We start from the raw sequence: 12,126 nt of genomic DNA, 5'->3' as shown, positions 1-12,126 counted from the left end.
AAATGACCGCGAGCTGTCTGAGGCAGTATTTACTGGAGTCTTCCACCAGTAAATGTCATTAGGTGACATGGATAATGTGTGTTTGTTTGTGTGCTTGTATGTCTGTCTAAACGGCGATCTCCTAATCGGATTGCTATCTCTAAAGTTGAACATAGTCAAGGTGCAGTCAGAGGTTAGGGGTAGACCTGTGTGTTGCTTGCGGCATGTGCCCTGAGATGACTTTTGTTGTCCACTTGTACAACATAAATGAAATAAATAAAACTGGCACTAAGCTTCCATCCATCCATCCATCTATCCATCTATCCATCTATCTATCTATCTGTCTGTCTGTCTGTCTGTCTGTCTGTCCGTCCGTCCGTCCGTCCGTCCGTCCGTCCATCCATTGATTTTCTAACTCCCTTGTCCCCTAGTGGGGTTGGGAAGGCACTAAGCTTAAATCTTTATATCACCTACAAATTTACGTATGACTAAAATCTTTTCAATTTTGTCACACAAATTCAAATCAAATGTTTTTCGTACGTAGTCATTCTTCCATTACATCTCATTGTGTTATCACTGAATTTCCTCTCATTTCAAGCGTTATTCACAACCAAATCCATTTGAAAAGCAGAAATCCCCTTCCACCAAAGAGGGTGTCCTGTTTTAATCTCATGTACTGCTGTTGGTGCCAGGACCTGTTAAAGAAATGAGGTATCACAAATGATTTCCATCATTTTGGTAACTTTGATGACTGCATTGCATTTATTCTGGTTTCATTCATCTTGTTCTGTGATCTTCCAGCCCTTAAAGGATCTGACCAATCAGTAAAAAGGCCATAGTGAAGCTCAGATGTTTTCTTTACAATCCTTTATTTTTTCCAGAAAGGTTATATTAGAATGTACTATTATTTCTAAGTGAATCCTGGTCAACGTGGGGCAATAAACAGTGGCGGTTCCTGATTTGGGCAACCGCCCAGGGTGGCATTCCATGGGGTCAACATGAGCCCCAATAATCCTCCTTAAAATAATTTAGATCATCCTAACTGATGTAAAACAGAAAACAGTTTAATGTCAGACAAAAAGCCTTTGTGTCTTTTTATACACAATGTGTGTAAATATTTGGCTTCAGCTACATTCTGCTGCACATGAGTGACTTTTATGTTGTTTGAGTTCATTTGTGTGGGACTCTTGCAATCATATGGAAATGTGGTATGTCATTAAACAAACAAAACAAAAAATCTAATTAAGTTTGGTGAAATCCAAGTCATATCTGAATTGTATTATAATTTGCTTCACGTTCTGGACTTTAAACCATTTTCTCATCACGCATTGTGTTTTTCACATTTCCCCATCTCATCTTTCCATTTTTTTGCTGCCTCATGTCTATCCTCTCTCTCCCACTCCGTGTCTCCATCTGTGTGCATCGGTATGCCTGTTAGTTGTTGGTACAGCGAAGCGGTTGCATTATCTGGATACATTATTGATGTGAGCAGCACACTGACTAACGCACACAAACTCTAGCTGCTAACCGGGATGATACAAAGATACTCTCACTCCGGAAACACAATGTTTACACACACATCATCAAATGAAGCAAAAAAAAAAATGAAAAGTTATTTAACTCATTTTTATCTGTTACGGTACATCAGAAAAAGAAAGTAAACGTAGCAGGCATTCATTTCTCAGGAAACAGACGAATTTATCCATCTGTAAGGTGTTTAAGCTGTTTGATATACCCACAATAAAAAGCTGTCTTGTTGGCAACTCAAGTGCCTGAACATATATCAAATGATTAACTTCGAACAAGAGGGTAAATTGAGTTGTTAAAGAAAGGAGTACTGAGGTGAGGGTAACTGAGTGGATGAAGGTGGAGAGAGGGGATAAAGAAGAGTTCCTAGCATCTCTTTTCCCAGGGCTTTGTAAGGGGCTTGTTAATAATGCATGGTGTTTAGAGCAGAGCAAGGGGAAGTGGGACTCCACAAACAGCTCAGCCCGACCTATCCCTCTGTGATGGAGTCCCACTATATTCTTTGATGCTTTTATTCCCCCATCCTTCACTTTTCTCTCCACTTTTTCCTGCATTGTCTTCCTTTTCATATTTCTGCTTGTTTATGAAATATCATTTTGCACTCTGCTTCTCAAGCGGCTTTCTCCTAATCCTTGTCTTGTTAACTTAGTGCACTGTTTCACCCTGAATGTTTTCTTTTCCTGCTTGTGAAAATTATTGAATTGTTTAATTTTGTTTGCTGAACAGTGGAGCTTTTAATGTTCATTTCCCTTCCCTACTTTCAGAAGAAAAGATTAGAATGTTAAATAGATGTAAATAAATGCAAACATTTGCATTGCTTTTAATATTTTAATTTTCTGTCACCTTAGAATAAAAAAGTGCAATGTATTTTATTGGGATTTTAACTGAAAAACTATAACTACAAGGAGTACATAGTTGTGAAGTAAAAGGAAACTGATGGATTTCAAAATGTTTACCAAACAAAAATGTAAATGTTGGGCACATATTTAGTCTGTCCCCTTTATTCTTGAACAAAAAACTAGATCATCATCATGACTTTAATAATATGGAGGTCACCTGCATAAAACTTTTTATATTCAACCTTGCCAATTTCATCATATCATCAAGTTGGACAGAGAATGTCTTCAAACATCGGCTTTCATGTGTTGCCACAGATTCTAAATTGTACTAAGTCTAAACTTTGATTAGGCCATTCTAACAAAAGACTTTGATCTAACCATTTTATTGTAGCTTTGGCTGTATTATTAGAGGTTTTGGTCCTACTTCAATCTCAAGTCTTTTGCAGCTCCTGGCAGGTTTTCTTCCAGGACTGGACTGCATGTAGCTTCCCATCAAAGGTTTCCCTTTACTTGCTGTAGAGCAGCAACACCACAGCAGGATTCTGGCACCAGCATGATTCACTCTAGAGACAGGGTGCTCAGGGTTGTGTGCAGATGTAGTTTTCTCTCTCAATAAACATGTTGACAGACTCTCCCTATGGAACTGTGAATCTCTGCAGCTTATGTAGAGTTGCATGGGCCTCTTGGAGGCTTCTCTGAATAATGTCCCGTTTGTTGGTAAGACAGTTTGGTGTCACTTCCATCTGTTTGTAGCTTTGGAGTTATGCCATATGATTTAAATTTAAGCTCACTAATGTTCTTTAGCAAACCTCTTCAACCTTCACAGGACAGCTGGATTGAGTTCCACAAAATTTCTAATTAGGTGACATCTGAAGAGGGCTGGGTAAATTTGTTTTTATTTAGTGTTACACCAATGCAATCCTCACTTTTCAAACCCATCCATTGGAAAAAAACATGATTCTTTTCCTTACATGTCACAATTAAGCACTACTTTGTCATGCACTTTATGTAAGGTAAATTGATGTTTATGTGTATGACAACATGTGAAATGGGTGTAGATACTTTTGCAGGCACTGTGTGTTGCCACAGTACTTCACATTTGTCTAAAGGCTCCCTATTATGTTGTGCATATCCTCAGGAAATGAAGATACGTCATCCGGGTCCCCTTCAACCAGATGATGGACGAACCGAACGTGGAGCGTGACTGCAACCAGCGCCTTCAGGGAGCCCTGGGAGAGGGGGCGGCGAGCAGGTGACTGTTTGCTATGTCAGGCAGATTTGTTTGCACATGTGATGAGTACGTTTACAGAAAATAAAGCCGCTGACATTAGAGGTTCAGAAAAGTGAGGGATAAAAGTGAAAATGAGACAAACGGGGAGATTGAGTTGCAGCTTTGCAGTTTGTCTTGTAGGGTTGGACTGAAGCTCAGTTTAATCTGGCTCAGCAGGAGTGACGCACAAACTCCCTGCCACAGGCTCCAGACACACTCTCTAATCCCATTTGCCTGCGCTGTGCATTATGTAAAAGTTGGACGTAATCTGTGTCTCAATATACCAGGATGTTGAATTCACAAAATAAATTAACTCGATTCGCACTATGTTTCACTTTTCCAAGCTGTAGAAAATTAATTCATCCATCCATCGCCTATGCCCACTTTTCAAGAGGTGAGGGGCGGCTTTGGCACCCTTTTATGGAGTCACATTGCTGCCAAAAATTCTGAGGAGCATATCAATCACATTAGAAGATATGTTAATCAAGAGAGCATAGCCACATTTCCATGTTTTCGTAGGCCCATGAACGCATCACAGAAAGCGGTAGAAGACGCCCATGCTGGTTGGCATATTTTTCCGTTTAGGGTTGGTACCTCTGCTGACTGATGTGACTGGACAAACAAACATGAACCCATACAATCACTCCTAAGGTCAACCCACTTAACCTTACATGTACATTTCTAGACTTTGAGATGAAATATCATCCGGTAAAAACTCAAGCATTAATGGGGAGAAGATACAAACTCATAGTCACCCAAGACCTTACTGCTGCAAGGCAACAGTGCAAACATGTAGCCCAGTTGAAAAGTCATGTTTTGTCTTTTAAACTTCATCCTTCATGTCTTTTAGTGAAATGTAAATATAACACTGGGTGGAAATTGTGTTTTAAAACTGATTTATTTTGTTATTCGATTCCCTTACATTCCTCTTTGTCTTTGTAAGTTTGTATATATTCATTGGTGTCGGAAATCACCTGAAACACAACAACTCTGAGGTCTACTTTTGAACCTTCTAGGTTGGAAAACATTTTATTCACTTGTTCACCCAGCATCGACCAAAGTTATCTCCCAACTGTAACTTTTCATCCAATTGCATTAATTGCTTCTTCTGATGTTTTGCAACCACATTTGTTCTTAAATTGTGTATTTTTAAATCTATGCAGTGTCTGAAAGTTGAAAAATCTTAGTCTAAATTAAAACTTAATGAACTTTCACTGCTTAATCATTTGTATTTATCCACATTTCTCTCTCTGGGTGCTGCTTTATAAAGACATGCATAAGAAAGATACGGATTAGAAAAAAATCTGACTAACAGCTCCTTTAATCAAATGCTCACATTAAAATTATGTGATTAAATATAGATGAAGAGATTATATGACAAAAGGAATATATTAATCTCATTGTAACTCTAGATATACACACAAAAAAATGTTTATAGTGGAAAATAAACTGCAAGTGCTGCTGCAGCCCCATTAGTCAACTGTGAGAGTGTGTGTGTTTTTCTCTGCAGCAGTTGTTATACTGCCCAGCTCCTGTCTCAGCAATAAACAAAAAGCCAACCTTTCTGCCTGGGATGACTCTTTCCTGCAGTTGTTGTACGGCAGGGTCAGATTCCACACTGCAATATTTGTATTAGGCATTAAAAATCATCTTTTTTAAACAAATGCTTCAGTAAAGGGAAAAGCAAATATAGATCACCAACAAACAGGAGTGTTGTACATTTAGAGGATTCTTATAAATGATGTTTTAGAATCTGTTCTGTCTGGACTGGGAAACCTTTCTTAATCAGTCTCTCCACAAGAAACCTGCTACATAACATCACAGACAGGCAGCTTGAGTCCACACAGATTATATACAGTATTTTTGTTTTGTTTATTGCCTCACACACACTCAACTGATCGCAGTTGCATTGTGTTACAATCACAATCCAGACAAGCCAATTTTTACTTTCATCCCTTTAAGAAAATGTTACACTATCCACCCAGAAGTGCATGGGAGAACATTTCTCTCTGTGAGAAGTCTGGTCATTCTTTTTTCTAAGTTTTAATATATGTTGTTTTTCTATATTATACATTGAAAATAGTCTCCATTTTCTTTAAATAATCATTCTATGTTTTACAGGAGTAGGAAACCACTCAAGCTTTATCTGCTGTTACTTTACCCACAACACGTCCGTTGGCCCAAGCTAATGGTACACACGTAGTGGTGGAAAGAGACGTTAAAATAATGATATGCAGCTGGATGGTAGGGGTAGAAAACTTTTTATTTATTTGTTTTCTTTAGTTAGGCAGGGCAGATTAAAACTGATTTCTTAATCTGAGAAAAAGGAGCTACAAAAGCAAAGAAAAAAAAATCTAATAATTATTAACTCTACAAGTACAGTTTCATTTAGCTCATACACAGAGAAAAAAACCCAATCAGATCCCACTCTGTATCATCCATGTGTTTGTAACAGTGTGTTAATGTTACCAGCCTAATTTGTAAATGCATTTATATTTGGGAATTCTGATCTCTGATTGGTCGTTACAATATATAAAAATATATGTCTTATAATACATGAGCAGCACTGCTAACTGTAGTGACACAGGCTCGTTCAAGCAGAATTTACAGACACCAGCTAGCAATATAAAAAGAACAAAGCTGCAAGCTATGTCAATAAATTCCGATGCAAACATCAATTTTGACTGAACTTTATGTATGAATTTATCTTCCTCTGCTGTTTGATGAGTGGTAATAAAACAAACGGTATGAGAATAGGAGACACTGTGCTTTGTTTTCCTATGGTAATCTGGTTTGTGTCCTATGATGAAGCTCTGTGTTTTTATTCTTCTGTTTTCAATAAGGACTAAAGATAACTCTTAATTATTAATTAAGATTCAAAACAGCAATTTGTCTCCACAGTCCAACCAGTCACCTGTGAAGTTCTTGGTTCTGCCACAGCAAAGAGTTTGCTTTGCTTTCAATGTGAACAGTGTTTAGGTTAGCACTGATCCTGCTATAGAAGTGGATGTGTTGAGTGTGTGGGTGCAGACCTAATAATACAGCTGTGATATATCTACATTTTTACCAAGCAGTGATTAATCTCGCATTTATTTCCTGATTCGACAAGAGTCCTTCTGAAAATGTCAGGGATTAAGTGTAAGGTTTCCTCCGATGCTTTTATTACACCTGTTCAGAAAATAAGCTGACATTTCCTCTCTGATCCCTAATCGTGAATGCTGCCGTTGCAGAACAGGAACTGCAATGCTGCTGTGGCTGATTTGATTTGCTGGGCTTGGACTTCATCTGTGTACTCAATCAAAGCCATTCTGGAAGGAATCACGCTTATAAGGGGGGGCAGGTTGTAAAGGAGCACTTTGTCCCAATATTTTTATTGACTGAAAAGTGCAGACATTTGGCTTCATATCAATCTGTTCTTGAGTATCGGATTTCGTAGAAAGTGACTTCAGAGGAAGAGTGTAATAGAAGAGATTGTATCTATGATTTTGTCAGCCTTCCGTTTAGTAGTAAGGTAGCATGAATATCATGGCTCTAAAAAAGTCACACTTTGCATTGTGTTAATACAATATGAGAAGTGCTTGAAGGAAGCTGCAGCAAGTGAATATGAAGAACGAGATGGGTTAAAGGAAGTATTAAAGGGCTAATATGAAGAAAGGAACAGCAGAGAGGATCAGGAGAGGGGTATGTACTGCCAGATGGATGGATAATGTGCTTATAATCAAAGATCCCCCAGGAGACACTGCTGTCTGCCTGCGTCACTCAACACGCCTCCGCCTTTCTCAACTTTTATCACACTTGTCGTCTGTCATCACCTCCCTTAGTTGGCTGTTTTTCTCACCTATTTACTCTTTATCTCTGCTTTTCTTCCCCTTTTTCTTCTGTCAGCAATTTGCTTCCTGTAATGGATGGTGCTAATGTTCAGCTTCTGCCTGGAGGGAGATTCCTTCCTGTAGCTGCTCACTGAGGGACACATCAGACCCGCTGAGATCATTCACTCATTCATTTAATCGATCCCAATGCTGTTTCTCAGTATAGCATTACTGCCACTGCCTCTCATTCATCCCATCATTCATCTCTTTATTCTTGTGTTCAGTGATTAGTCAGCAATGAATTATTATATTAATTCAGTCTGCACCAGTCTGGAATTTGATTTAAGCATATTTGAAATCTGGATTTTTCCATCCGTCCATCCATCCATCCATCTGTCTATTGTTCCTTCCTTCCTGTTTGTCTTTCTTTTTGTCTACCTCTGAAGTCTGACCACTGTACACATATCTGCCTTGTATTTTGGTTTAAAATGTATATTAAGAGGACATCTCGTTGGTTTTGCTAATTAAATAATGGCTTCAATAATTTATTTTGCTATTTAATTATTCTATTTTTAATTATTCACTGTGAGAGAATCTGTTTCTCAGCTACAGCCTGGTGGAGTCATGATGATGTTAAAGGGATTTTGGGTATCAGGAAACAGAGTCCTTCCATTAACCTTTTTTATGGGCTTTGAAAAGGTTGATGGTAATAGTAAAATTAAATTTGAAATAACTTCCTCAGTTTTGCAAAAAAGGTTTTCACTTTGGCTTTTCCAAAAACAATAAAAGAGATAGAAAAGGGAGGTGGAAGCACATTTGGCTAAAAGGGTCAAACATATAAATCATCGACCTCACATGATTGATGAAGTGTTGCTTTGCTGTCCTTTCTCCGGTCTTCGTGTAATATTGTCAATATTAGTTGACATGACAGAAGATTTACAACTTGCCCAACAGTAACACATGGTAAAATTACGCTTTGGAAGCAGGTTGGTTTGCTCCAAACCAGTAGATGGAAACAAAACTTATTTACATTTTCTTTTTTGCAACATTTAAAATGCGCCCTCAAAATTTGCATGACAATCGGATGGAAACATAGCTACTGTTGACCAATGTAACATTTTTAATGTAACAACATTATGTAGGCTAAAACTAACATTTTTACACTAACAAGATAAGTTGGGTATAAATAACTTATTATAAAACAGAAAACCTTAATTGAGATGCCATGGCAACATTTTTTCTAACTTTGAGTATCTTCTGTTGAAGACAAATGTAGAATATCCCCATCAGTGAAAATAGCTGGCCAGTCACTTATTCTCATCCAGCCACAGTCTGTACATCTTTGATAAGCATGTTTTCATGTAATCTGATATGTCACTATCTAAAATGTTGCCCAGCTCCTCGATGCACCATTAACAAACCCTGTAGACACCAAGTTGGCCCATTATGTCCTTCCCACCAGCCACCACAGCCTTTCAACGTTCTCATTTGTGACAACTACGTGCTTCACAGCTGCACAACAGGGACTCATTTAAAGGAGAGTGCGTCATTATTTAAAATGATGAACTATGTTTATTGATTACTATTGAGGCTTGTGGGCAATATTGCATCAGGTGGTTCATAAATCAGGCCAAGAGACCATTAAGCTGCACAATTCCAAAACTGATGTCATTGTTGGCCTCTACCCACGTAAAATCCAAAAATGTCACAATAGATCTTTGAACCTCACCAAACAATATCAGCTCATATGACAGCATTGTCCAAAAAAAGCAAAAGAATATTTATCTAGTTTTAGCTTTTTAAATGTATTTATTGTATTAAAATTGTTTTCTGTCTGTCTAGTGCTGTTTTTTTAGGATGGTGGTGCTTACACCATAGGTGTTGTTAAAACATTGGAAGCTTAGCCAAACATCCCTGCTCTTACTCTTGACTTTCTTACATTAATACACATGTAGGCATCTGAAATGTCTGAAATATGTGAGCTACTTAGGTTGGATTTCTGCATTCAATAAATGTTATATCCTACTTTTTTTTCAGCTCATGTCCATTTTATAGAACAATTTGCAGAAACTGCAAATGAACTTTGTCAAATCTCTGGCAGTTTTCTGTCCTGTCCATTCAGAGGTGTTACCTTTTCTCTTCAGCACAGGAAGCGCCACAGTATGCATTTTGCAGACACAAAGCATTTGTACTCTCATCACAGAATCATTCTGTTTAACACCCTGCATTTCCTAATTTAGGACCAACATTCCTGTCAGTGGAAAAGAGCATTTCTAGACTTTGTTTACCTGATTTGTGCATCATCCGGGTCTTTTGTTGGGCCAAAACACCCCAATATTTGTTTAAATTCTTGCCCTGTTCATTGATATGCTCTAAATTAAATTTAAGTTGCATTAAAATACATCTCTTTTGAATATTGTAATGATATGTATACATTTTCCTTTAATGACAGGTAAATGGAGTCTCAGGACAGGAGTCGCTCCCCGTCCCGCAGAACCAGCCGAGTGGAACAGGTGGTGGGACGATGGCTGAGACGGTCCAGAGACTTGGGCAGCAGGTCTCACTCTCTGAGCAGGTAGGATTCTGTTTTGTTTTCATTTAGATGCAGTTGTTAGGTAATCAAATTAATCTGTCTTGACTGTCTTTTGATGTGGAGACTGACCTGTTTAACATCAAGACATTGAATCGTCTGAATTTTGTCCTTGGTGTTCTCAAACAAAATCAAAACAACTTCAAACAAACCAATCAAATCAGAGTTCTGCAATGAAATATTATGTGACTGAGAAAAAAAAAAGTCTAAATTAAATATATTGAAAGACTTAAAAAATAAACAGCTAAGACTGTTTTTTCAAGATAAAATTTCTTCATGAAATTAGAAAAAGAAATTGAAGCCAACACAGCTGCCTTCTGAAGCTCTGAGCTGAATCAAGATGGAATGACGTGGATCCTTTCTTCTAGTCTAAGAACTCAAAAATCTGAATATCACTTCAGTAATTACTGTGACCATGAGGTTAATAGGGGTGCTTGTTAGAACTTAAAAACTAACATCTGTATTGGTAACAGATATTGGAGGCGTTGTCATGATTTGGGGTATGAGATGTTGAGGAAGATACGATAAACCAAGGTTGTTGAGTGAGAATGATGATTTAAGGGTGAAAAATACAAAAACACAAAGTCCAGGCAGCACAAAATGAGCGGAAGGCTAAGAGCTCAGACACTGGTAGCGACTGGTATCAACAAACAACTGACGGCAGAACAGACATAAGACCAGACAGCTTGACAAGACAACTAGACAAGGACCCAACTAGGAACAAGGAATACAGGTGGGATTAAATACACTGAGGGTAATCAAGGAAACGAGACACACACAATACAAATCCTTACAGGCATGGCTGTAACCTGCTTCATGCTGCTTGACCTCTGCAAGTTTTAGAACAAGAAATTCTGCAAACATTAGCCATTTTATTTTTAAAATCCTTGTACTCTTGTTTCGACTTAAATTTTGGAAATTATAGTTTTTGAAACAAAATCACAATAATTTCACATAGAACCTCCAACGACATGGTAAGACGTCCTCCTGATGCTTTGCAGAGATCGTGCTGCAGTGGATGGGAAAACAGGAGAGTATGGAAGCTCCGATCAGAGAAATTACCCGTTCCGATTCAATGTTCAGATCCAAAAGGACCCGGACCTCAACTCCCATGGCCTCACGCTTTCCAGCCAGATCCCCATCCTGGTGCAGGAAGTCACCACAGGTAGGACAGTTTCCTCAAAGGCAATATTAGTTTTGCTTTAGACAGAAAATAGCCTGCAAAACGTAATCTCTGTTAATAGAAGTATCACAAAAGTTCATCAGTAGTTTGTATCAGATATTTTACACCACACTAGTTGTGCTAGTTTGACTTTCTCCACCAGGTCACAACATCCCATTCCACGGGGTAAATTTCTACAAGGAGCTGCAGTGTTTTAGTTTGCTGAATCGGTGCCTTCTGCCCCAGCACAATGTTCCCTGTAATGAGTAAAACCTTTGTTGTAAGTTAAAAAGCACCTCTCATGTATACTGAAAGAACAGAAAAGAAAAACACACTTGGTTTCTTATATAAAATATGTTTATATCAAGAAGGCTATTCTTTGTGTTTTAAGCGCTTTCAATGTAGAAATATATAAATTGCTACATTTGCAAAATTCTTGTTATACATTTTCCAAATAATCAACTTTCCATTATAAAATAGATTTATTTTGCAGTAAATCAAGATCCTCGCTGTAAAACACTGATTAATAGTTTTTGTTATTTTTTGGCAAATACTGTCGTATTAAAAAGAAAGCATTTGTCAGCTTTTTTCACTGTAGTCTCCAGTACACTGTTTGCAATTTGCATAACAAATTTCTTCCCAGCAAATGAAAGCGTGAACCTGTGCCAGACCTCTGCGGACCTTTGGTCGGTACAAACTGACAAAGTAAAACCTCCAGCTGGGCTGCTGCTGTACGCTGATGCTGCAGAGATGTACACAAAATTACATTAACAGGAGGAAGGGCTGCACGGCGCTAATGTCTTTGTTTGTGTTTGTGCGTGCGTTTGTGGGCGTTGTGAAGATGTGAGATAATGCAGATGCATACAGCCGAAGGTATGCCTGAGCACCTCAACTCACTGCAAGCACTTCCTCCTAGCTGAATTATTTAGCACTGACATGTGTCAGAAGAA

At 38.2% G+C, this 12,126-nt stretch overlaps 1 protein-coding gene across 1 annotated transcript; it reads left to right on the top strand.

Annotated features, from left to right (window-relative positions):
- The first annotated feature begins 3,419 nt into the window (after positions 1-3,419).
- Positions 3,420-11,947, top strand: LOC122829312 (FERM and PDZ domain-containing protein 1-like). The gene is made up of 4 exons (XM_044113755.1): positions 3,420-3,597; positions 9,877-9,999; positions 11,016-11,179; positions 11,820-11,947. The coding sequence occupies exons 2-4, from the start codon at positions 9,881-9,883 to the stop codon at positions 11,945-11,947; spliced, it is 411 nt and encodes a 136-aa protein (XP_043969690.1). The 5' UTR covers positions 3,420-3,597; positions 9,877-9,880.
- The last annotated feature ends 179 nt before the right edge of the window (positions 11,948-12,126 follow it).

Source organism: Gambusia affinis, linkage group LG04 (assembly GCF_019740435.1).
Source record: "Gambusia affinis linkage group LG04, SWU_Gaff_1.0, whole genome shotgun sequence".
NCBI lineage: Eukaryota > Metazoa > Chordata > Actinopteri > Cyprinodontiformes > Poeciliidae > Gambusia > Gambusia affinis.
Note: the sequence above shows the minus strand (reverse complement) of the source record. Positions and strands in the feature narration are given on the sequence as shown.

Excerpts from the sequence above, each read along its gene's own strand:
- LOC122829312 (XM_044113755.1), top strand. The coding sequence starts at position 9,881 with ATGGAGTCTCAGGACAGGAGTCGCTCCCCGTCCCGCAGAACCAGCCGA. Across the intron at positions 10,000-11,015 it reads AGGTCTCACTCTCTGAGCAG|AGATCGTGCTGCAGTGGATG; the intron begins GTAGGATTCTGT and ends GATGCTTTGCAG. Across the intron at positions 11,180-11,819 it reads GGTGCAGGAAGTCACCACAG|CAAATGAAAGCGTGAACCTG; the intron begins GTAGGACAGTTT and ends ATTTCTTCCCAG.